Raw genomic sequence first — 26283 nt, 5'->3', positions numbered from 1 at the left:
GCTGTCAGCACAGAGCCTGACGTGGGGCTCGAACCCACAACTGTGAGATCAGGACCTGAGCCGAAGTTGGACGCCTAACCGACTGAGCCACCCAGGCGCCCCTGTTTGTTTGTTTTTGAGAGAGACAGATTGTGTGCACACAAGCCAGGAAAGGGCAGAGGGAGAGAGAGAATCTCAAGGAGACATCACCTCCAAGTTAAAATTGTTTTTTGGATTTTTTATTGGGTTCATGTAAAGCAAAGAACATATTCATTTGTACCAAGAATATATTGTAATGTTCCAGAAGCCATAATTTAACATGTAATGAGAACCCATTAAGTTGTCTGGCCAAAAGTGGCATTCTTCTGTTGGGAAAGATTTTACATTCTTTTATTCTGGATGGCTCCTGCCTTCCAGATGTTGGGTTGAATTCTTCATACAATGGCACATTTACAAGAGGTACAAAACACTTATTGAGCTTTCAAGCCCACTGTAAGGGGCTTGTTGGAATAGCTTCTTTGCATCATAGTGAATTAATCTGATTCCTCTTTGCTCAGCCCACGCCTACCTCCAACTTAAATTTTTGTAGGCGGAGTCTCTCCACCATCCGTCCCTACACCCTGCACCCAGAGCATTAAGGAAATTTAGGATAGGAGGTCTCAGTGTGGAAGAACTTCGGGGCTCGTCTGTTTAAGACAGCTGTGTTTAGAAAAGTTCAGGCTGAAATGCTGTCTCCTGTGTATATGGCTTCTCAGGGACTTTAAAGATAAGGTTCTTCAGATTCACTTGGTCACCTCCCTCTAGTCAATCAAAAGTGCCTTCTGCTACAGCAAATGGCTCTTCCTTGTGGGTCCCGACCCCCAGTTTTGTTCTGTTTCAATAATTGTGGGTCATCGCTCACCAAGAGAGGACTCTACCACCAGGGCATAGTACATCAGAGAACACGGCTCCATGTAACCCAGAGTTTCACCAGGATACCAAAGTTGGCCCATCAGTCTTCAAGGGCTGGCGAGTCCCACAGTGAAGTATCCCAGTATTCCAATGGTTCAGAGTCACTACTGTCACTTACATTGGGCAGGACGGTTTAAAAAGCCTAAAACTCCACCATCTCCGCAGGCTTCTCTTTCAGCTTCCTGACCTTTCGGTAACCCCTGATGGCCAGCACAGCCCCCAGAGTGAAGACGCCAATGCCTAGCCCAGCAAAGATTCCAACTCCTATGTCTCCCCCGTGGAAACTGCAGCCGAAGCCACTGTAGCCTTTGCTTTGGTACAGCGCCTCCCTCTCTTTGCACACTGGAGAGGCGTAGGCAGTGGAGAGGTGGTGGAAATAGAAGTACAGAGCTGGGATATAGGCCCCAGCAATGAGTATGTCCAACAAGCCTTCAATCACCAGCCACAGGGGGCAGTGCCACGGAACCCGCAGGACACCCAGGACAACCAGGAGGCAGCCGAGGGCCATGAGGGCTCCGCCACAGGCCATGGCTACAGTGACCGTGGGCAGCTTCAGCTGGTAGAACTGGACGTCCAGCTGCTGCGCTTTCTCCCCATCGGCACCATCGAAACCACTGTAAGCCCCTCCGAACTGGTAGTAGTAAATGCCCCCCAGGCTAGTGATGCCTGTGTAGCCCCCTGTGGAACTGTAAGACACAGAGCTGCAGGCCAGGATCAACAAGTTCAGGAGAACCTCCAGCATCTGGCAGCAGGCTGCAAAAGAAGGGCGCGTTACCATTTTGAGAGGTGCTGTTTCAGACTTAGAGACTTGCACCCTGCTGCTCATCTTCCCGGCAGGGCCCGAGCTGCAGCAGGCTCTTTATTCCTCACACACTCCCCCAGCACCACCACCACAGGGAGGCCCGATCAGCCAAAGCCACGTGATGCGCATTAGATGGTAGCGTGTGACTGTGGGCTCCAGAAATGGTGCTGGAGGTACTCTGGGCTAGAGACAGTAACTCTCAAAACAGCTTGTCCGTGGTGGGGTGCAGGAAGAGAGTGGGAGAAATCAGGCCAGTTACCAACCACAAAGAAAGGCATCCTTGATAGAACGCAGGAACGTTCTCCCACCCCACAACTTCCCTGCGAAGCAGACTAAAAAATAGTTGTCTCCTCTTTAGATCTGTTTTGTGGCTTTCTTCATTTTGAAAGAGGAAACCTCTCCAAGTTTGAAGGAAATAATGCAGAGCTTAAAAAAATACGATGAAGTCAGAAAAAGGCATGGAAGTTATATATCAAAATGTCAACTGTGGTTCACATATATTAGAAACAGGAAAGATTAGGTCAATTAAACCCACAAGGCTTCCTGAATTAAAGAAATGTAATGGGTTTCACTGTTCTTACATTTCAACTCAGTAAGTATGTTTTATTTTATTTTTAAAAATTTTTTAATGTTTATTTTGAGAGAGAGAGAAAAGAGAGTGTGTGAGTGGGTGAGGGTCAGAGAGAGAGGGAGACACAGAATCTGAAGCAGGCTCCAGGCTCTCAGCTAGCTGTCAGCACAGAGTCTGATGCAGGGCTCGAACCCATGAACTGTGAGATCATAACTTGAGCTGAAGTCGGCTGCTTAGCCGACTGAGCCACCTAGGCACCCAGTAAGTTTGTTTTAAAGTTTAACTGTTTTCTTTAGTTTCCTTAAAGAGCAAATTTGGGCTGTGGTATTTTTCTTAGGACTGGATTCTCTCAGGGCCCTTGGCTTCTTAGTCTTGAACAAGGAAAGAGCTCCAGCTTTTCCACCAAAGTTGCCTGCTTTCCTTAAGACCCACTTTGTTGAGATATAACTGACATGGAAGAAAATGACCCATATTAAATGTATAGCTTGTTGAGTTTTGACAAACACATATGCCACGCAATCTGAGTCAAGATTCAGAATGTTTTCATCTGCCCAGAAAGTTCCCGAGAGACTGTAATCAGTCCTTCACCCTCCTCATCAGACACCCACTGATCTGCTTTCTGCCATTAGGAATTAGTAGATTGGCCTTTCTAGAATTTTTAAAAATATTTATTTATTTATTAAAAAAATTTTTTTAATGCTTTATTTCTGAGAGAGAGAGAGAGCGAGCATGAGTAGGGGAGGGTCAGAGAAAGAGGTAGACACAGAATCTGAAACAGTCTCCAGGCTCTGAGCTAGCTGTCAGCACAGAGCCTTACATGGGGCTCGAACCCATGAACCATGAGATCGTGACCTAAGCCGAAGTTGAACACTTAACCGACTGAGCCACCCAGGTGCCCCTAGAGGTTTTTTTTTTAAGTTTATTTATTTATTTTGAGAGAAAATGAGCAGGGAAGGTACAGAGAGAGGGAGAGAGAGAATCCCAAGCTGGCTGAGCACTGGTAGCACAGAGCCCAATGTGGGGCTCAATCCCACGAACCAGGAGATCATGACCTGAGCCAAAATCAAGAGTTGGATGCTCAACCAACTGAGCCACCCATGTGTCCCTTTAGAATTTCATATAAATGGAATCATACAGTTGTGTGTGTGTGGCTTCTTTTTCTCAGGATTCTATAAAGCTGGGTGTTTCTGAGCTTAAAATTCCATATCCTGAATGGTTATAATAGGTCAGCTGACTTGGAGTAGACTGTCAGCAGCTCCCAGGTGTTTGGAGAACCAGATTTTGTGCCTGGGTCCAGCTGGTCTATGTATGAAGCTGTGTTACATCTGCACATTCTCTAACAGAAATGATTCACTCTCAAGTATCATCTTTACACTCTTCAATTTCCCCCCAAAATGAAGACAGCATTATTGTTTTCTCTAATTATAAAATACTAATTGTAAAAAAATAAAATATAGAAACATGTAATGTAAAAGTTATCTAAAATCCAACCAATTAAAAAAATAACCACTGTGACCATTACTTTTTCTTCTGGACTTTTCTGTCATATATACAGAATTTTTGCTTTTAGGTGAAAAACAAGTCCTACTCTACTATTGTTTAACCTATTTTTTTTCAGTTATGAATACAGTGTGAACACTTTTTTCTATCTCAGCAAATATAAATCGATATACTTCATATTTTTAAAGGATGCATAGAACACCACAAGGAGTTTAAATAATTCCAATGTAAAGAACATTTAGGGTTTTCCCAGTGTCTTTGCTGTATGGGAACAAATATGTATATTTCTTAATACAGTGTAGGGAGAGCAGAAACCCTACAAGCCTCTTATTCCTATTTTATAGGTTTTACTTTTTATTTTTATTTTGTGAAAGAGAGCAAGCACAAGCTGGGGAGAGGGGCAGAGGGAGAAAAAAAAACTTTTTTTTTGGTTGGGGAGGGGCACCTGGGTAAGTCAGTTGGTTAAGCATCTGACTTCAGCTCAGGTCATGATCTTGTGGTCCACGGGTTCAAGTTCCGCGTTGGGCTCTGTGCTGACAGCTCAGAGCCTGGAGCTTCCTTCATATTTTGTGTTTCCCTCTCTCTCTGCCCTTCCCCTGCTCACACTCTGTTTCTGTCTCTCTCAGAAATGAATAAACATTAAAAAAAATATTTTGAGAGAGAGAGCATGAGCAGGGGAGGGGCAGAGAGAGAGGGAGAAGAGAGGATCCCAAGCAGGCTCTGCGCTATCAGCACAAAGCCTGATGTGGGGCCCAAAGCCACAAACCATGAGATCATGATCTGAGGCGAAACCAAGTCAGACGCTTAACCAACTGAGCCCCTCAGGTGCCCCAGAGAGCAGCCTCCATGCTTAGTGCAGAACCTAAGAAGGGGCTCGATCCCAAAACCCTGGGCTCGATCCCATGACCCTAGGATCATGACCTAAACCAAAACCAAGAGTCAGACACTCAACCAACTGAGCCACCCAGGCACCTCTCCTTATTCTTATTTTTAATTTTATAGAACCGGAAAAGAATAAGCAGGGCTGAGGGAGATATTCAATTAACCTGAATACAAACATCATAATTGGAGCACTACAGGTCGAAGGGGAGAGAGAAAGAGCAAAGGCAAAAAAGAAACTGCTCCAAACAAATTAGGAGTCAAGATGGGGAGCAGGAAATGCACCTTCTTCCCTGAGAACTTGTAACTCCTCACCCGTCCCTCCAGATAATAAATGAGCATAACCTGTACCTGCACATGCATTGGGGATCTGAGATGCACGAGGGGATATTTGTACTTGCTTTTTATCTGATCTTCAGTCTCAGCCCCTGAAGATTTTAACATCTGAGGGGACTTGCTCATAAGTGAATGTGGGACCCCGCTCTTTCCATCAGTGTCCTGACTGTTCTGCTGAACTCTTCCAAAGCATGGCTCACAGACCAAACTCCTGGGTCTCCCTAAGAAGTCAGAGAGGGCCACAGCTGCCTCCCCCTTCCACCAGTTTGCTGGAAGAGGACACGACTTCACCGATGAGGAAGTCACAAAAGATCTACACGAAGACGGGGCTGAAAATCTCAGGTGACCTTTATCCAGGAATGCATTTCCTGCTGGAGACAAGTTCCTATGTTTAAAGGCTGTTTCAACACAACACCAAGTATTGAGTACTGATGTGGGTTTCTGCACATCCAGAGTTCTTTTTAAGCCCCTCGATGGTTAGCTTCTGACTGCTGAACCATCCTTTCACTATCTTGACTCAGAAACAACCTCTAGGCCCAAACCCAAATAGCCAGAGGCAGTCTGAGCTAAATCAAGGTACATTTAGGTCAGCAGCTCCAAGTCCTGTCCTTTCCTCTTAGTAAAATAGTCACAGAGAAAAACATACTTCTACTGAGAAACCTGTTAACCAGCCTCTTGCTTAGTCCTATTATTTTTATCAGCAAGAAGAAAAGAAAGGTCAAGCAAGTAAACCATTTTAGGTCTTGGAGTTAGACTTTAAGTTTCAATTCCGGATCTTCCACTATAACGGCTGAGCTCTCTGAGCCTCAGGAGTTACTAAGCGAATTAGAAGCAGTGAGGTTGTGCCAATATATGTGACCTAGAGTGCAGATTCTTGTGCCTGGATTGCCTAGAGCTCTTTCACGAAAGTTCCATAGAATCCCACAATCATGTGCATCATTGGAATGATCCTATAATACATTTTCAGGTACAGGTTCCCTGATTTCTCTCCCTTAGGCTGGGAAGATTTCCCCCTCAGTCATATGCAGCTTAGAAAAATTTCTCATCAAATCATGTGATTTGGGCTCGCCCTGGTAAACCAGATTTTCTTCATTGCTGGCAAGGCCAAGGACTCATGCTCGGATGGGAACTCTGGGAACCACATTTGGAGCTGACACATGATATGATTTAAGTGTTTTTACAAACTGTGTGTTCTAATAACTGCGGTTTTTGTTTCTGTTCTCAATGAAACAGAGTACAATAGGGGCATCTGGGTGGCTCAGTTGGTTAAGTGTTTGGCTTTAGCTCCGGTCATGAACTTGCAGTTTGTGGGTTCAAGCTGTGCATTGGGCTTGGTGCTGATAGCTTGGAGCCTGGAGCCTGCTTCAGATTCTGTTTCCCTCTCTCTCTCTGCCCCACCCCCATTCATGCTTTCTCTCTCTCTTTCTCAAAAATAAGTAAATATTTTTTAATTTTTTTTTTAAAACAAAGAAATAGAGTACAATGGAAACTACCCATGTACTTGGTATATAATAAGGTAAGTATGGTTTCACAACGTCTGTGTGTGTGTGTGAACTTGGCCTTAATGTAAAATATATTTCTTACTATGGACCTCAGTCAACAAATTTTAAAAACCGTCCTGTGACATGAACTGCTACCAGGCTGCCCTCTACAGGTGGCTAACTCCCACAGCTGGCAGCTCACAGCTGGTTCTGCCTGCTGTTCTTCCACCTCTGAAGCCAGAAACCTGCGAGCATGGATGCTTGCCTTGCCAGACCCCAGGGCACGTCTGAAGAGAAGCACTGGAAATCTAGCTGTACCTTTCAGACATTCCTACCCTTTTGAGGGGATGGGGTGGGGATGAGAACCTCATGCAGTTATGGAAATGAGAATGCTAGGGACTCAAAAGGGAAATCTGCTTGAATTTTTGCTTCGCCATCTCAGATCCCTTCAAAAACCATCAGCAAACAGTAAATGGTCAAAATGCCTCCCAAACGGCTCACCTCTCCCAGTGCACAAGTATTTGCATTTATGACATTCCAGGAGTCCTTCAGCCTCTGACTGGTAATATTCCACTCCCTCTTGTCCAGACCTGGGGTTCGAGGGCAGGTATCTCCCTGAAGTGGGTTCACTATAACCAAAAACATACATGGCCATTAGGGGCTTCAAATTCAAGAGCTTGTTCAGTATTAGAACACTGAACATCTCATGCTAGGCCCAGACATTAAAGAGATGGGCAGAACAGAAACATAATTTGCTGCAGCACTTCATATTTCCGAGAATTCTCTGGTTTGGTGGCCCCACAGAGTATCCAAACACTTGGCCCAACCCTGTTAAGCCACCACATCACGTATCTCTAAAATTCTGAGCACTGATTTGTTGCTAGTTTGTCCACCTGCGGGAGCTATTGAACCAGGTAGGTGAGAGCCACTTTTATGAGCCTAGGATTTCAGTCAGCACAGACCAGGCCTTATTTAAAACTAGTTTACATTCAGGGAGCCTGGGTGGCTCAGTTGGTTAAGTATCTGACTTCAGCTCAGGTCATCATCTCATGGCTTGTAAGTTTGAGCTCTGCATCGGGATCTGTGCTGACGGCCTGGAACCTGCTTTGGATTCTGTATCATCCCCTCGCTGCCCCTCCCCAACTCATGCTCTGTCTGTCTGTCTCTCTCAAAAATTAATAAACATTACAAAAACAAGTTAGTCTGCATTCACAAGACTCTGATGCCCAGGTTGGCATTCTCTTCTTTGTCTTGTTATTTTGGAAAGAGCTGAGTCTGTAATAACTCTCTAAGTATATGGGTAATACAGACAACTTTGGATGTCTTCATCTCTCTCTCTCTCTCTCTCTCTCTCTCTCTCTCTCCTCTGCTACTTCTGGCACTTTTTTTCTTTTACTCCTTTATCCAACATATCCTGAGCTTTGTCCAAGAAGCAATAGTGGGGGCTGCATTCTACCTGCTCAGCTCCAGGGATCCTTCTAGTGTTCTCATCATAGATCTCTTAGGTTTGAAATCCTTAAACTCTTATGGCCTTGGATAAAGTCCAAACCTTTAGCCCAATACAGGGGCCCTTGCTCTTCTCTCTTCACTCACAACCTCATAGACACAGACCCAGCCATAATGAACTTCCCTTCTCCACCCCCAACACCCTATTCCCACGGCCCAAAAAGATGACCTGCATTCCCATGCTCTAGGTCACTATGAAAGCTATTTCTCTGCTTGAAACCACTTTCATCTTCCTTTCCCTGTCTTCCCATTCTTGCCCCTTTTCCAGAACTCAGCTTTGAGGTCAATGTCCTCTAAGAAGTCTTCCAGATCTTAGGCAGGGGATCTGTTCTCTCCAAACTGGCTTCCCCTGCAGTGGCACATTCACATTGTGCTGCAACCGGCCCATTTACCTGTCAGTCTCCTACCAGACTGTGGACACTGTCAGTATATCTCACCCATTAAGTAATGGAGCCCCAGCTCCTACATCCTGCCAATTAAATAAAAGCTTACTGTGTAGAGGAAAGGTGGAAATAGATTGCCCTTTGGTTCAAACCACCAACTGTCCATGAGCCAAAAAAACAAAAATATGCACTCGCTTGCATTGGGGTGGACAGCTGGGAAACTGGGTGGGCGGCTGGGAAACAATCCAAAACGTAGCTCTGGAGAGCGTCCAAGGCAATATGGCTTTGGTCAGGGATGAACAATAACTAGTGCCTGTGACTGTATCTGGGCACACCCTTTTTCATATCTTGGCTAGTTGGTTTTAGATAATGTAACATAAGCTCAGGATAACAGCTTTCCTGCTGTGTGGACACAACAGGGAGGGAGACCGAGCTTAAGCCTCCAAATCCTACAGTAGAGAGGAACCAGACTCCTCCTTAGCGAAGAGGGCAGGTGTCAAAACCCAGAAAGCAGCCATCACTCCAATACCCATCTCCTTGTTGGCCTCGCACATAATCTGGCATTCAGTAATATTTGTGGAGTTGGATGGAATGTTTGAGGGAAAAAAGATCAACTCCCTAGTAGGAGGTGTGGGAGTCTAGGACTGCCTCCTCTCCTCCCTTTGAGCTTTACCCTCTCTCAGCTCACGAAGTCGCATGGTGTGATCACCTCACAAGGCCCATAAGGGAATTCTCTGTGCTCTACCAGGCGAGGATGGCACACGGTGTTCATTCAGGCCGGTGGGATCTGAAACAATCTTGGGATTTGAATGAGGCTGCCCAGGAAGACTGCACTGATAAAGGTAGGGAAATCTCTGCCTTTAAGTGGGGAGATTTAGTTATTTGGCTAAAAGCATAGCTTCCCCCAGCTGTCTGTTTTGAAACGCTAGAAGTTGCAGATTAAACTATTAACCTTCACTGGGCTGACTTTAATTAGCCCCTGGCACTGGGACTTTGAAGTGGGTTGGCTTTGGAACATAGGACAAGAGTCTAAGGGTCTGAACCCAAGAGGCAGTCCTGTACATGTCCCTGGCTGGGGGAGGAGGGGACATGACACCAGGGAGGAGCCTCACATTAACACCACCTACCTAATCTCCTTCCCACCCCTTCCCTTTCCTGTCCTGAAGTCCTCTCTTCCTCCTCACCTGGTCCCCGGCCCTGCCACTAACAGGAGTGGTTTCTACTTTGTTAATCAGGTTCGGATCAAGAAGTGGGGGCACTGTAAGGTCCCCGCCCCGCCCCCCAGTTACCTCTAGGAGCGCAAAAGGGAGGAATGGCACTTTCTTTAAGCTGGCTTCTTAGGCCACGAAGCCGCGGGCGCCGGAGCAGCGCAGACAGGCCTCAGACCCAGGCTTCCTGGGTGCCCAGGTCTCAGAGCGCCCCGCAGCCACACCTTACCTTGCCGGGTCATGGTGCCCGAAGCGCTCCTTCCTCGGGAGTGGCGGCTCCGGGGTTTCCCAAGGCGCGGGCCAGGGGGGCGGGGCTGGGTCCCAGGTCGGCCTGCGGGGTCCGTCCCGTGTCCGGCTCTGGCGGGACTTTTCCCAAACTCTTTGTTCACCCTCGCGAAGGTCCTCGACCCTGTATCTGTCNTTCCATGGCCCGGTTCCGTGTCTCCGCCCCGAGCGACCCGAGGGCAACAAGCCACCGCAAGTTTCCCGGGCAGGTGCCCAAGCCCGGGGGCGGGGCGGGACGCTCACCTGCGCGCACGCGCACTAGCCGCGCGGCGGGCGCGGGGGCGCGCACCTGGAGGCGCTGCGGGGAAGGGGCGCGGCTGGGCGCGCGAGAAGCGGGAAGTGCGTGCTGGGCTGGGGCTTGGGGGGGGTGGGGTGACGCGCTGCTCTGCGCCCAGAGCAGAGGCCCACCACCCCTCGTCGTTCTTTGGCATATCCTCTCCGTGACCCCGAAAGGTGGGTGGCGTAGGGAAGTGAGTTCCGACTTTCTCAGCCCCGTGGGTGTGCGTGGCCGGAGCGTGCCCATCTGCTCGCTCACCCATTTTTCTGGCCCTCCAGCCACCCAGCTGTCTTCCCCTCCACTCTTCCTCTCTCTCTTCCTCCCTCTCCTGCTATCCTTACAGCTGTATTCAGGGAGGCTTGAGGACATTTCCTCTACTGCAATAGTCCTGGACTTATAAACATTTTTTAAAATCACTGATCTACACGAAAGAGGCAGTTTTTTTCTTTTGCCAAGTGCGGATATTTAAAAACATAAAATTGCCGTCTCTTAATGAATCCTTTAGACAAATACGTGTGAGCACCTACTCGAGCGGCCCTGGAGATACAGTGGCAAACTCTCATTGCACTGCGCTTCCTTTCTGGCGTGTGCGGGAAAAGAAAGGGCACTAGCGGAAGAAGGAAGACAATGTCTAAAATTTAACAAGGAGGAGGGCAGGTTTCTTTCTGCAGGTCCGAGAAGGGACCTTTGAGTTCAGTCCTGGATCAGAAGGAGGCAGAATAGCCGAGAGAATGTTCGAGAAAGACAAGCTGAGTAATGCAGAGAGCTGGAGAAGGTTTCTTCAAGGGGAGTGGGAGGGAATGGAATGAGCCTTAGAGGTGGAGCAGGCAGGTGGTGTAGGGTCTCCATGGTGAAGAATCTGCATTTTCATTCTGAAATAGGAAAATACTGGATTTTTTAAAAGTGTTTTTATTTATTTCTGAGAGAGAGACAGCATGAGCAGGGAGGGTCAGAGAGAGAGGGAGACACAGAATCCGAAACAGGCTCCAAGCTCTGAGCTGGCTGTCAGCACAGAGCCCGACGCGGGGCTCGAACCCACGAGCCGTGAGATCATGCCCTGAGCCGAAGTCGGACGCTTAGCCGACTGAGCCACCCAGGTGCTCCAAACATTGAATGGTTTTGAGCAAGACAACGACTTGCTCTGATTTATGGTTTTGCAGTACTACTCTGGCGTTTGTATAGATTGTGGATTACAGGAGGCCAAGGGTAGAGGCAAGAGATGAATTAAGAAGCTACCGAAGCAGGGGTCCCTGGGTGATTCAGTCCGTTAAGCATTCGACTCTTGGTTTTGTTCTCAGGTCATGATCTCTCAGGTTCCTGAGATAGAGCCCCACGTTGTGCTCCATGCTGACAGCAGGGACCCTGCTTGGGATTCTCTCTCTCCTTCTCTCTCACTGCCCCTCCCCTGCTCACACTCTTTCTCTCTCTCATAATAAAGAAATAAACGTTTTTGAAAAAGAAGAAAAAGAAGCTACCAAAGCAATCTGATGGGTGATGGTGACTCCGTTGCTGGGGAGAAGTGCTCAGATCCGGGTTGTGGTTTGGAGGGAGAACTTACAGGATGGATTGGATGCAGGGGAGTGAAGGCAAGTGACGAGTGACTGGGTGGTGGAGGCAGCCATTTACTGAAAGGAGAAGACTGGAGAGAACAAGATGTGGAGAAAAGTGGAGAGTTCCATTTGGGACATGCTAAATTTGAGGTGGCTGTGATTCATCAAGGTGTTCAGTTGCAAAGGAATAGGTGAATGAGTGTGGAGCAGGGAGAGTGTGGGCAGTAAAAGCACTCACCTGAGGAGGGAGGGTGTTAGAACACAGAGGAAGGCCTTGGGCAGAGCCTCTGGGAAATCTGACATTTAGAGCTAACACTAAAAGGATTAAGAAATGCTGAGTGAGGGAGAAGGAAACCCAGGAGGGTGACGTCACAGGCCTGCCTACCACATGTCAGCCCACGGAAGCCCTGTGGGCCACATCCTAGCGCCTTCCACAGGTATTTGAACAACACCCTGTTCTGAGCCAGCACAACTGTGGCTATACAGGAGGCCTGGTGAACGAGCAGACACAGGATGGCTCAAGTAGCAAAGTGCTGCCTCTCTCGGAACTTCCCTCTGGGGCTCTGGAACCTTCTTTTTGAATAAACAAACCCCCTCACCAGCTCACCTTTTTATTTCCCTTGTTTTTGTTTTGTTTGTATTTTTACCTTGATCTACTACTCACTGGTTTGCTGAGGGGCAAATGACTCCATTTGGGGCTTGTTTGCTCTCTCTCTCTCTTTTAAAATGTTTTTATTTATTTTGGGGGAAGAGAGAATGAGTGGGGGAGGGGTTGAGAGAGAGGGAGACAGAGGATATGAAGCAAGCTCTGTGCTGACAGCAGAGAACCTGATGCGGGTCTTGAACTCACAAACCGTTAGACCACGCCCTGAGCTGAAGTTAGACACTTAATCTACTGTGCCACCCAGTTGCTCCAAGCTTGTTTTCTCTTTTTAAACAGTGCTTCACCCTTTGCTTTCTCTTCTCCCTTCATAGACACCATCACTCTGAACACCAAGCCTGCTAAGGGCAGGGTCTCTGAGATGATCTGTAAATGCTTCGCATTATGTGCTCGGTCAGAATTTGCTGAATAGACAGATGGGTAGATGCATTTGCTTGTTTATTCTTGTTAGGATGCTTTGTGGAACAAGGAGGACCCAGATATGTCTTTGTGGGAGGCCATGGAGGAAAGTCTGAGCGCCAGGTTATGTGCCTTAACTTCTCCACAAACCATCTGTAGCAGATTCCCTTTGCTAAAAAAGGCCACAGCGGTGTTCCCAGCCCCACATACTCTTCCAAAACCGTGCCTCCTCAAGACTGGGAGTCTCGATCGCCACCCTGTGAGCCGGGCAGGACTTTATGATTTGCCTGCACAAAGATATTCAGGGCTGGCTGCATAATTTGTGGGGCCCTTTGTTTAAATAATTATTAGGAATTTCAAGATGGTGACAACAGAGTATTAAACTAAGTGTGGGGCTGTTCTAAGCATGGGACTCTGGGTAACTGCACAGGTAACTGGACAGGTCACATCCTGTGAAGCTGGCCCTGAAGAGAATCTGGCGAAAGAGACAGAATGGCTTCTGAGTCCTGTCATAAAAGGCAACACAGCTTCCTTCTTGCTGTCTCTGAGAATGCTCCATCTTGGACCCCAGTCAGAGTAACGTGAGGAATCTCAGGCTATGTGAAAAAGCCGCGCGTGTGGGTGTTCTGGCTGTTAGCCCCAGCTGGGACTAGCTGAAGTCCCAGCTGACAGCCACTGTCACCTGCCAGTTGTTGGTGAATAAAATATCAATATAAAGTCTTTTGATTCTTCTACCTTCTTCCAGGAACCCGTGGACAGATACTATGCATGCAGTGGAAGGTTACAAGGACAGGAGCCCTCTTCTGAGGGTGGAATGTTCAACCAAAGCAAAGAGCACTAGTAGCAGGTGGCCAAGGAGTATAGAAAAGCAAAGTACTCACCATTGGTGTGTTACAGAGAAATTTCCCACAAAAGGTAAGATCACAACTCTCATTCAGATATAAATGGACACATGCTAAACCTTTTATTTAACCCAGTAGTCATGAAGGGAGTCAGGCAGGTGTTACAACAGGTTCAAAAGAAAATCTGAAAAACACACCCGGTATAGATCAGGAATCGTGAAACAGGTGTACAAAGGAGGCAATAACGATTGCTTGCAAAGAGCAAAAGGAAAATCGGTTGAACCTCTACCAGACAAAATAGAATTTGCATGTCCAAAGGTAAAACTTTTTTTTTTCGCATTGCTATTGATTATCTACAATTTAGAGTTGTAAAGTAACACTGTTTTCTACTGAAGCACAAATGAAAAGGCATTGCCTTTACTTAAACTGGAAAAGTGGGAGGCTAAATGGTCTTAGAGATTTGGGGATTTGGGAAAATGGAGCTGGAGGCTAGCTCTGAGGAAAAATAGTATACACTGCTGGTTCCTTTTTTTATTTTTTCATGTTTATTTATTTATTGGGAGAGAGAGAGAGGGGGAGAGAGAGAGAGTCCCAAGCAGGCTCCACACTGTCCGCGCAGAGCCCAACCTGGGGCTCAAACTGACAAACTGTGAGATCTGACCTGAGCCAAAATCAGGAGTCAGATGCTTAACCGACGGAGCCCCCAGGTGCCCCTACACTGCTGTTTCTGACTTAGCATGCTCGGAATGAAGCCTGGACATCTTCAGTTTTTAATAGTTCCATGAAGCACCCCATTTGAGAACCAATCTGTTAATATAAATTAGCATTCAATTTTCCATCCTAAAGGAGAGCCTAATGTGAGAATAATCCAAATCCACACCTAAATTTTTTCTTAAAAAATAAACATTTCTGTTGGTTTGGGATACATTCTATGGCACTTGGGAGTGGAGGGTTGACTTTCCCACTTCTGTTCTTAACTCTGAGTGGTTTCATTCAGCCATCCCTATCAGGGAGACAGTCCTTCAGTTCTGTGGCTCAAGAGGCAATTCCTGCATATTCCCTGCATGATCTCCTGGCTCCCTCTCCCTCTCAGAATATCCTGTGCTGGTCCCCAGACTCCAGGCTCTAGCTGCGGTGGCAGAGGGGACTTCTGACCCTGTTAAGCCTGCAGCAAGGGCAGAGCTGGCCAGCAGGGGGCAGTGCATCCTCAGGCTGGGTATCTTCGCCATACTCCCCTTTCCTCAGCCTGAGCGTTTCCTTGCCCATCTGGCCCGGGTGACTATTTCTCTCATCACAGGTGTGATTGAAAAAGCACAGAGTTCAGTTGAGTTCAATCTTTCCTGAACTTTGCATACTACATAAATGACCTTAGGAAGTTTCTCAACTTCTCTTTGCCCAAGTATCCTTGTTTGCAGAATAGGGATAATTGTACCCATCTCCTAGGATTAAATCAAGTAAATATGTGTAAAACACTTAAAGCAGTGATTGGCAAAATTGATACTATAAAAGTATTAGCTGTTATTACCGTCATTGTTATTGTTTATCAGGCACTGTGGACTCCTAAGTGAACGAGACTCTTTTAAAGTTCACAGACTTGAGGCAGAGAGGGAAATACTGTATAATATTGCAAAGAAAAAGATGTGCATGGATGTACAAGGGGTATGGAGGAGGCAGAAGGAACCAAAAAACAGCTTCCCTGTTTTTTGAAGAAGGAGTGCTTTTAGGAATATATAAGACAAAGGGGCTTGGGACTTGGGGAGCAAAGGCAGGGGACAGCATTCCAAACAAACAGTACAGCCAATAGAAAGCAGGCAGGTTTGGGGAGCATCAAGTTCAAATCCTTCCACTTGGACCAGCACTAGGAGCAAGGGAGGACATGAAGGGAAAGGAGAGAGATGGGTAGGGGCCAGATCATGACTAGACCTGCAAGTCAGGGGTGCCTGGGTGGCTCAGGTAGTTGAGCGTCTGACACTGACCTGAGCCATGATCTCACAGTTTGTGGGGTTGAGCCCCACATCGGGCTTGTTCCTGTCAGCGCAGAGTCCACCTCAGATCTTCTGTTTCCCTCTCTCTCCGTCTCTCCCCTGCTCACACTCTCACAGTCAGAAATAAATAAAACATGGAAAAAAGAAAGTGAGCCATATGGACATGGACTTACTGCTGCAGGTCTGTGGTCTCTGAGCAAGGGCACACAGCCTCCACTGTGGGGGAGGGAAAAAATATTAGCGCTTCAATTTGTAAATGTTATCTTGTTGGGAATTTCTGATTTCTTTCATTCTTTTTTGTGTTTATCTATTTATTTATTAAAGGGATATATATATATTTTTTAAGTTTATTTATTTATTTTGAGAGAGCAAAAGAGAGAATCCCAAGCAGGCCCCACGCTGTCAGCACAGAGCCCCACACAGGGCTTGATCTCACAACCATGAGATCATGACCTGAGTCGAAATCAAGAGCCGGACACTTAACTGACTGAGCCATGCAGGCACCCCTGGAATTTCTTCTTCTGTACCTGATTTTATAATACAAGTAATATGTTAGTACAATGGTACACATATGTAATTTATAAATAAATACAGTTGGCCCTTGAATGACACAAGGGTTAGGGGCACCAAGCCCACGTGCAGTTGAAAATCTGCATGAAACTTTTGACTCCCCCAAAACTTAATGGTAACATAACAGTCAGTTAACGCATATTTTGATTATTATATTTGTTACATACTGTATTCTTACAATAAGTAGGCTATAGGGGAAAATACTATTAAAATCAGTAGGAAGAGAAAATACATTTACAGTGATGTACTATATTTATTGAAAACTATCTGCATGTATGTGGACCCATGCAGTTCAGACCCATGTTGTTCAAGGGTTAACTGCATTTGTCTAACAGGATGCATGCTAGGTTTACAACGACAGGTCATCCAGAACCACCAGAGATGGCTTTTAGTTAGGAAAGTGACATAAATAACATCCAGGGGTGCCTGAGTGACTCAGTCACTTAAACGCTTGACTCTTGATCTCATCTCTGGTCTTGAGCTCAGGGTCAAGGTCACAGGGAGAGCTGGCCCAAGTTGAGGCCTTGGTGTTGGTGATGGCAAGGATGTAGACTTGAGTGATATCAAGAAGGTATTTAGTTCCATCAACAAGAAGTAGCAAGTGATGTCTAAGTGGCCAGGTGGCCAAGAGCATGGGGAATAGAATATCAAATGCTCAATGAAAACAAAGACTCAAAGAACATCAGGTACCTAATGACTGTCAGGTGTTGATAGCTATAAATTTTTATTACAGAGAAGCTAAGTAAGTCCAAGATTGGAAACTGTCACTTGTATTTGGACTGTAAAAGTGACCTTAACTGAGTCATGAGAGGATGATGATTCCTTCTTGCTAGGAAGGCTCCAACTGCACTCTTGAGTGAGAAGAGTAGGAGGCAGGACCATTGTAGGGAGGAAGCAGAGGCTGTTTCTCTGGAAGGAAGGGACTTAAGCATATCTGTCAGCTCAAAAGAGAGGGGATCAATGAAGGGATAAAAAATAGAAATGGCTGCTCCAGGAGAGTCCCAAGGCCTGGTCTTCTGGCAGAGTATTATTCCACTTCTCCTCACCAGAGAAACCCCTTCTCTTATGTCAGCCCATGACTCTTATGTCAACTCTTCTCTTATGTCAACTCTTAAGAGTCAGCCNTCCCAAGGCCTGGTCTTCTGGCAGAGTATTATTCCACTTCTCCTCACCAGAGAAACCCCTTCTCTTATCAAAGTGCTCATTTAAAACAGTTAAACAGCATGACTCTTACACAAATATAGAGTGTGTGTCAATGATTTATTTAGCTTTATTTGTTTAGATTGTTTATGATTAATGACAGAACAGCAGTATGAGAAATTGGTTCAGAGGCCTGTGGGAGAGACCGGAGTATTTCTAGCCAGTGAAAGACAACACACCAAAAGAAGATGGTCAAGTCGGCTCCCATACTGGCCAGTGTCTTATGGGTTGGATGGATTGGATGAGCAACAGCCTGACTGTTTGCTATGCCTCAATTTCCTTATTGGCAACATGAGGATACTAATGCCTCCTATGGGCGCTGTGAGGATTGAATGAGTTAACACATTTAAAAAGTTTGTAACACTGCCTGATACATAGTAAGTGTGAAATGAGAGTTTGCTGCTATTTTTATTTCTTTTAGCATTATCTCGTAAAACATTTATGTCATAAAACACTGTTATGTCTTTCCATAAAAGAAAAAAAAGAATATATGGAAGTCCTCTGGTACCTCAGACTGTGACCTTATTTGGAGATACCATCTTTACAGTGAGAATCAAGTTAAATGATGTCATTAGGGTGGGTCCCTAATCCAATGTGACTGGTGTCCTTATAAAAAGGGGAAACCTGGGGGCGCCTGGGTGGCTCAGTTTGTTAAGCATCCGGCTTCGGCTCAGGTCATGATCTCATGGTTCGTGGGTTTGAGCCCTGTGTCGGGCTCTGTGCTGACAGCTAGCTCAGAGCCTGGAGCCTGTTTCAGATTCTGGGTCTCTCTCTCTCTCTCTCTGACCCTCCCCTGCTCTCTCTCTCTCTCTCTCTCTCTCTCTCTCAGAAATAAACAAAACATTAAAATTTTTTTTAAAAAAGGTTGGGGGGGGGAACCTGAAGACTGAGATAGACTTGCATAGACTGAGATAGAAGACTATATGAAGGGACAGGGAGAGGATGGCCATTGTCAAGCCCAGGAGAGAGTCCAGGAGGAGACTTTTCCCTCCCAGCCCTTAGAAAGAGCCAGTCCTACTAACACCTTGATCTTGGACTTCTGGTTTCCAGAACTGTGAGACAATAAATTTCTGTTGTGTAAACCACTCAGTTTGTGGCACTTTCTTATAGTAGCCCTAGCAAGCTAGAACAAACACTTTCCCATGATGGAATATATACTTTTATAGTTGTGATTATGCTAATTATTATAATGTGTACTCATTATATGAATGATATTATCACACTTTACTTAGCTGTTCCCCAATTGTGACACTTAGGATGTTTTCAGTGCTTCACTATTACAGCGAATGCAGAAATAAATTACTTTTTTAGGATAAATTCTCAGGGGTGGGATTTCTGGTATCAGGGAATGAGGATATTTTTGTGTCTTGATCTGTCTTACCACGTTGTTTTCTCAAAGGGCCACCCTGGTAGTCCATGTCTGAAACATGGCGATGGCGAATCAAAGTCATGTGTAATTATCTGTCTCTCTTCTGGGCCTCTGTAGGGCGTCATGCATTTTCTAGTGCCCTCTGAGCGTCAGTTTCCATTGTAGTGCTTGGTGAGGAAGTCCACAAGTCGCTAGCAAAAACTAGCAGTTCTCTAAATCTTAGGACATCAATAATAACACATGTGCAATAACCAAAAACAAGTTTCTTCAGCCGATCCATCTCACTAAATGTCCAGCGTGTTGCCTTTAAAGGTGACTCAGAGAGAACCCACTGCCCTGCCAAGGAACAGCACCTGCATCAGCTGATGAATACAGGCCCTGTTGGCTTTCTGCTTACTGACGTCAACAGAATGCCCTGTCCTGTTCTTAGCGCCACCTTGACTAGTACCTCCCAGGTCTGGGTGATTCCCAACTCGGGTTTCATAATGTCCCCAGGAAGGCGGTTGAACACGAGAGGCAGCCTGGGACCAGGGAGGGTGGCGATCTGACTTCAAGAGCTAGCTTCCCATGAAATCTGGACACAGACAAAGCGTGTTGCTCACCACCTTCAAACTTCTCTGTTCAGCATCATTTCCTTTTCTGTGGGCACGTGTTACCCCCAGAGGGCTGCAGTCTCTCTCCTTGTATCACCTGCCCAAAAATCTGCTCAAAGGAAACTTACACAGAGGAGCAAGTGATCTGTGCCTAGTAATATCACTCCTCCCCCAAATGGAAGTTCCACAGGACATGTTTTTGTACTGCTGTGCAGTGCCTGGAAGTAGTAAGTGCTCTATAAACCTGTTGACTAGAGGAATAAACTTCATCTTTTAAGGTCTACATTACTATTATTTCAGGTTAAAATTTTTCTTTTATATTTATTTATTTATTTATTTTTTTGAGCGAGCGAGAGAGAGAGAGAGCATGAGCAGGGAAGGGGCAGAGAGAGACGGAGACACAAAATCCAAAGCAGGCTCCAGGCTCTGAGCTACCAGTACAGAGCCCCATGCGGAGTGCAGACACACAGCCGAACCCACAAGCTGTGAGATCATGACCTGAGCCGAATTTGGATGCTTAACCAACTGAGCCACCCAGGCACCCCTATTATTTTGGATTATTAACAGCACTTACTATAGTTGAAATATTTGAAAATAGAGAAAAGTGTAGAGAAAAAATTGAAGTCACCCATAAAAAATTATCCATGAATCCATAGCCCCTCTTATTCCAAATAACATTAATATTTTGTATTTTTTCCAGTAACTTTGGCATCCAAATTTATATGCTTGCTATTGTGAACATGCTTTAAAATAGTACTGTGTAGGGTGATATTAAAAAGTACTAATTTATAGGGGCGCCTGGGTGGCTCAGTCGGTTAAGTGTCCTCCTTTGGCTCAGGTCATGATCTCATGGTTCATGGGTTCGAGCCCTGTGTCAGGTTCTGTGCTGACAACTCAGAGCCTGGAGCCTGCTTCAAATTCTGTGTCTCCCTCTCTCTGCCCATCCCCCATTCGTGCTCTGTCTCTCTCTTTCTCAAAAATAAATAAAAATATTTTTAAATTACTAATTTATAATCTCCTAAAAATGGTCTTTAGGGTGTCCTAAGTATCTCCTCCAGCCATTTCTGTGCCCAGTGGCCATCTGTTTCATTGATATCCTTGACAAAGGGGATAGAGTTATCTTGGATATGATAAAATTTGCAACACCTAATTGATTTTTAAAATAAGTCCATGTTTGGCAGTTCCTCTGTCTGGGGCTGGGAGAGAGGGAAGCTGCAGGGAGGTGGAGAATCACAGGTAGTGTCACAAAATCAAATAAACAACTGTAACATGTTGGGTGTTGCAACTCTGAAAGGCTTGATCATGGCATGAAGGCGACAGTCCTCTGGCACCTTGTGGGTGTGAGAGCAGCCCTTCCTGCAAACCAGTCCCAGGGACCCTGCCCCTTGTGTGTCGGGCCTCTTCATGCCACATTCCTCTCACAAGGTCTCTCTTTTGAGTTGGTGGCTTGTTTAAAATCCAACATCTAATTTAAACTCTATGTTTTGGGACACCTGGGTGGCTCAGTTGGTTAAGCACCCTACTCTTGATTTCAGTGCAGGTCTTGATCTCACAGTTCATAAGTTCAAGCCCCACATCAGGCTCTGTGCTGACAGAGCAGAGCCTGCTTGGGATTCTTTCCCTCTCTCTCTGCCCCTCCCCTGCTTGTGCTCTCTCTCTCTCTCTCTCTCAAAAAATAAAATAAAATAAATAAATAAATAATAAAATAAAATAATGTTTTAAGTCTTCTCACAACAGTACTGTTTCAAGAACAAGACCAGAAAAGAAACTGGTATCATTTATAGAATCTCCCTTATTTGCCCAGTTTGCTCAAGGTCACCAACCAATTGTTGACAGGTTAAGACTGGAATTCAAATTCTGTGATACCCTTTCATTTTGTCAGACCCACACTCCTATTTATTCCTTGTTCTGGGTTGAATTATGTTCCCTCTAAGTTCATATATTGAAGTCCTAACTCCCTAGTATCAAAGAATGTGATGTTATTTGGAAATACGGTCATTGCAGATGTAATTAGTTGCTGAAGTAGCGTGGGCCTCTAATCCAGTATGACTCATGTTCTTATTAAAAGGGGAATTTTGGACACAGACAGGCACATAGGGAGAGTGACATAGTAAGATGAAGGCAGAGAGCAAGCGGATGCCTCTATAGGTCAAGGGGTGCCAAAGATTGCCAGTTAACCACCCTAAGCTGGGGAGAGGCATGAAAGAGATGTTCCCTCCCAGCCCTCAGAAGGAGACAATCCTGTGAACACCTTGATCTCAGACTTCTGGCCTTTGGAAGTCTGAGACAATACATTTCTGTTGTTTAAGTCATGTAGTTTTTGGTACTTTGTATCACAGCCCTAGTAATCTAGTACGCTCTCCCTAGTGTGACTTTGAGATGTCATAGGATCTTGGGAAGTTAATGCTCTCCATAAGGGTTAGAGTCTCTTTGGCAATTCTAGCTTCCTTTTACCTCATTTTGGAAAGTGGTAGTACTCAGGCAGAGGTAAAGTTTTCCAATATGTTCTATATTCCAATATGTCAATAGTTTGTTTGTTATTTTATTTAATTTTTTTTGCCTATTTATTTATTTTTGAAACAGAGAGAGACAGAGCACGAGTGGGAGAGGGGCAGAGAGAGAGGGAAACACAGAATCTAAAACAGGCTCCAGGCTCTGAGCTGTCAGCACAGAACCCGATGCAGGGCTCAAATCCACGAACCATGAGATCATGACCTGAGCCGAAGTCGGACGCTTAACCAACTGAGCCACCCAGGCGCCCCAATAGTTTGAATTATTAAAGTCATGAATATGCAGGATAAGGTAAAATATGAAAATGTGTGATAAAAAACTTGGTGTGTAGAGTATATATACCATCGGATTATATCTATGGAAATTATATCTGTATATTCAAGGGATCTTACACAAATTATATCTATTTGTGTACACACAGACAAACACACATGCACACACACACAGATTGTATTTATGCTCATGTACAAAAAAGATTAGGAATATATTGGACATCTGTAAACTACTTTATTCAGTGTGCAGAGTGCACATTCCTCTCATGCTCACATGGAACATTAACTGAGATAGACTGATCTAAAATCAATTATCTGAGCTTCCACTCTAGAAAACTAGAAATGGAAGAGCAAATCTAAAATAAGCAGAAGAAAAGAAAAATTACAAGGGTGCCTGGGTGACTCAGTCAGTTAAGCATCCAACTTTTGATTTGGGTTCAGGTTATGATGTCACAGTTTGTGAGTTCAAGTCCTGTGTCAGGCTCCAAACTGCCAGCATGGGATTCTCTCTCTCTCCTGCTCTCTCTGCCTCTCCCCTGTTCCCTCTCTCTCTCAAAGTAAATAAACTTTTAAAAAAATTAGAGTAGAAATCAATGAAATATGAAACATGAAATCAATAGAGAAAATCAACGAAACTGAAAGCTGATTCTTTGAAAAGATAAGTCAGATGAATTTAACTCTAGGCATGATAAGAAAAAAAGAGAGATGACACAAATTATGATTACAAAAATTAAAGAGGGGTTATCATTGCAGATTCCATGGATGTTAAAAAGATATTAAAAGAATATTATGAACAGCTCTCTGCTCACAAATTTGATAACCTAAGTGAAATGGACCAATTCCTTGAAAGATACAATCTGCCAAAATTCACACAAGAGATAGATAATCATTTGAATGGGCCTTTATCGACTAAAGAAATCAACTCAACAGTATATACCCTTCCAAAACAGAAAGTACCAGACACAGATGGGTTCACTGGTGAATTCTTCCAAACATTTAAGGAAGAAAAATATATCAATTCTCTCCAGTCTCTTTCAGGAGATAGAAGGAGAGGTATACTCCCTAATTCATTCCGTGAGTCCAGCATTACCCAAATACTAAAACCTGATAAACTACAGACCACTATTTCTCATTGATACAAACATAAAAATTCTCAACAAAATATTAGCAAATTGAATTCAATAATGTATAGAAAGAATTATACACCATGACCAAATGGGATTTATCTAAGATATGCAAGGCTGGTTCAACATTTGAAAATTAATTAATCTATCACATCAACTGACTAATGAAGAGAAGCCACATGATCATACCCATAGATACAGAAAACACATTTGATAAACTCTAGCATCTATTCATGTAGAAAACACTCAATAGGGACTCCTGGGTGGCTCAGTTAGTTAAGTGTCTGACTGTTGATTTCAGCTCAGGTCATGGTCTCACACTTCATGAAATCTAGCCTGTGTTGGGCTCTGCACTGCCAGCACACAGAGCCTGCTTGGGATTCTCTCTGCCACTCCCCTGTTCACGCACAGTCTCTCACACTATCTCTCTCAAAACCTGGAATAGAGGGGAACTTTCTCAACTTGATGAAAAGTATAAAAGAATGTACAGCTCATATCATACATAATGGTGAGAACTCAGTGCTTTCCCACAAGAGTAGGAACAAGGCAAGGGTATTCTTCTCATCACTGCTTTTAAATATCATGCTTGGAATTCTAGCTAATGCAGCAAGACAAGGAAAGGAAATGAAATAAAAGGTATACAGATTTGGAAGAAAGAAAGAAAACTCTCTTTGTTAACAGAGGACATGATCATTTATGGAGAAAATCCAAAAACCTCAACCCAAAAAGCTCCTGGAACAAATAAGCAATTATGGCAAGGTCACAGGATACAAGGTTAAGATACAGTAATCAACTACTTCCTGTATATATACCATCGATGAACAAGTGAAATTTGAAATAAAAAAACATAATACTTTTTATATTAGTACTGCCAAAAAAAATGAAATAGGCACAAATCTACTGAATAGGGTTAATCTACCTACCTTGTAGGATACCATAGAAATGCTAGAGGGTGGCTTCTAAGGCTAGATCAAAAAAGACACTGGGCTTCTACTCTGTTCTTTCTCTTCAGTCACTCACTCTGGGAGAATCCAGCTACCATGTTGTCAGGACCCTCAAGCATCCTTCTGGAGAGGTTCTCTTGGAAAAGGACTCAGGTCTTCAGCCAGCACCCAAGAAATTGAAACTTTCTGTCAACAGCCATGTGAGTGAACCACCTTGGAAGTGGATGACTGTAGTCCCAGATACATCTTGACTGCAACTTTGTGAGAGACTCTGAGCCATACTCCCCAAACTAAGCTGCTCCTGAATGTCTAACCTGCAGAAACTGTGAGAGATAATAAATTTTTGTTGTTGTTTTAATCCTTTGACATTTGAGACAATTTGTTTTGCATTAACAGATGACTAACCCAAGTGGTGATATTATCCACTGAGTAAGTGAATCCTGAAGGAGAACTAGGTTTCAGGGAACAATATAATAGATATAGAGCCACACAACTCTTGCCAGTAAATTTAAGAGGAAATGATATGTGTCACTTACTGCCTGAGACCATTAAGAATGGCTCTGCCTTTTCTACATTCACTCCTTGTCTTCTCTACCTCCATTTCCCACAAACCAGGGCATCATTGAGACTATGTGGTGAAAATGTCAGAGCCACAGGATGGAAGGAGCCTGGATCCTGGAATCACTGCTGGAAGAAAGCTTCCTATGAGAAATCCCAACCATGAGCACCTGCTTTGAACTTTATGTGATTGATAAACATTAATTGTATTAAGCCACTGAGACCGGAAATCACTATAGCAGTTAGTGCTGATTGGCCTAGATAATAGGGACATGTTATGTTTAAGTTATTTCTGAGATATCAAATATGGAGGAGGCAGTTATAAGTACTAGATACTTGGAAAAAGCTGGAGAAATAGCTTGTGTATCATCTGAGGCCCCCAGGCTTGTGGGAGTCTCCATTCTTAACTACCATTTTACCAAAATGCACATGACATATCCACTAACACATCTGATAACTTAAAGTAAGTTCTTTTAAAAACTTTTTTTATTTTGGGGGCGCCTAGGTGGCTCAGTTGGTTAAGCGACCAACTTTAGCTCAGGTCATGATTTCACAGTTTGTGGGTNTCTCTCTCTCTCTCTCTCTCTCTCTCTCCTAGAAATAAATAAAACGCAAAAAAATTTAAAAAAAGAGTCACACACTCCACTGACTGAGCCAACCAGGCACCCCAAAGTAAGTTTTCAATACTTTGGAATTTTCATCCAAAAATTTCCTTTTCAGTCTGTAGTTTTGCTGTGGTGTTTAAGAAGTTTCGAAGTTAATTGTACCACTAACTAGGCATCTAGTCCAAAGTCACTCATGATAAAGATAAAGGTGACAGGCATATTCTTGAAGTAGTTCTTTCTGGTCGTTGATTAGTGGTTTAGATGAATCTGGGAGCCAGACTACCTGGGTTTGAATTCAGATCCACTACCTGATAGATCTGTAAACTTGAGCAAGATATTTAATCTTTCTGGACCTAAATTTCCTTCAACGAAATGAAAAGTTTTCCTCCATTGAAAGTGAACATAGTAACAGAACTGAACTCATAAGGTTGTTATAAGAATTAAATGAGTTAATATATATAAAACACCTAGAATTCAGACTGACATATAGTAAGTTCTATGTAAGCGTTAGCTACCATTTTTATTTTCTCTTGTATACCTTTACACCTGAACCTTTCCATATTTTGCATGAGAGGGAAAGCACAAAACATGAAAAAAATCAGTTTTTTTAAAGAGAGGGAAAAATCATGATAGACATGACTTGAAGTTGCATGTAGAAGAACAGTTGGAGGTTGAAGCTTTACTACTATGCTGGAATTTTCTTCTGACCCTGCCTACATCAGACCCAAGTTAATATCCCCACGTGAGAATTGTCACTCAATATTGACAAACTAAAATATGTTAGTTTGCCCAAATTGCCATGTTTAGTAGGATGCATATTTTGGTTTTATTTATTTGGCACTTGTTAATTATACTTCTTTTATGAGTTTTTAAGAATTGAGATGTGTAGGGGCACCTGGGTGCCTCAGTTGGTTAATCATCTGACTTTGGCTCAGATCACGA

The 26283-nt window shown here is 44.4% G+C and overlaps 1 protein-coding gene across 1 annotated transcript; it reads right to left on the bottom strand.

Moving 5' to 3' along the window:
* Positions 1-231: 231 nt before the first annotated feature.
* On the bottom strand, positions 232-10420 carry MARVELD3 (MARVEL domain containing 3). The gene is made up of 4 exons (XM_077756318.1): positions 10125-10420; positions 9826-10038; positions 7001-7128; positions 232-1683 (listed from the first exon to the last, which is right to left on the bottom strand). Exons 1-4 carry the CDS (start codon positions 10418-10420, stop codon positions 1073-1075), a joined length of 1248 nt encoding a protein of 415 aa, XP_077612444.1. The 3' UTR covers positions 232-1072.
* Between the last annotated feature and the right edge of the window lie 15863 nt (positions 10421-26283).

The sequence above is a fragment of the Crocuta crocuta genome, unplaced genomic scaffold, assembly GCF_008692635.1.
Source record: "Crocuta crocuta isolate KB4526 unplaced genomic scaffold, BGI_CrCroc_1.0 scaffold388, whole genome shotgun sequence".
Taxonomy (NCBI): Eukaryota; Metazoa; Chordata; class Mammalia; order Carnivora; family Hyaenidae; genus Crocuta; species Crocuta crocuta.
Note: the sequence above shows the minus strand (reverse complement) of the source record. Positions and strands in the feature narration are given on the sequence as shown.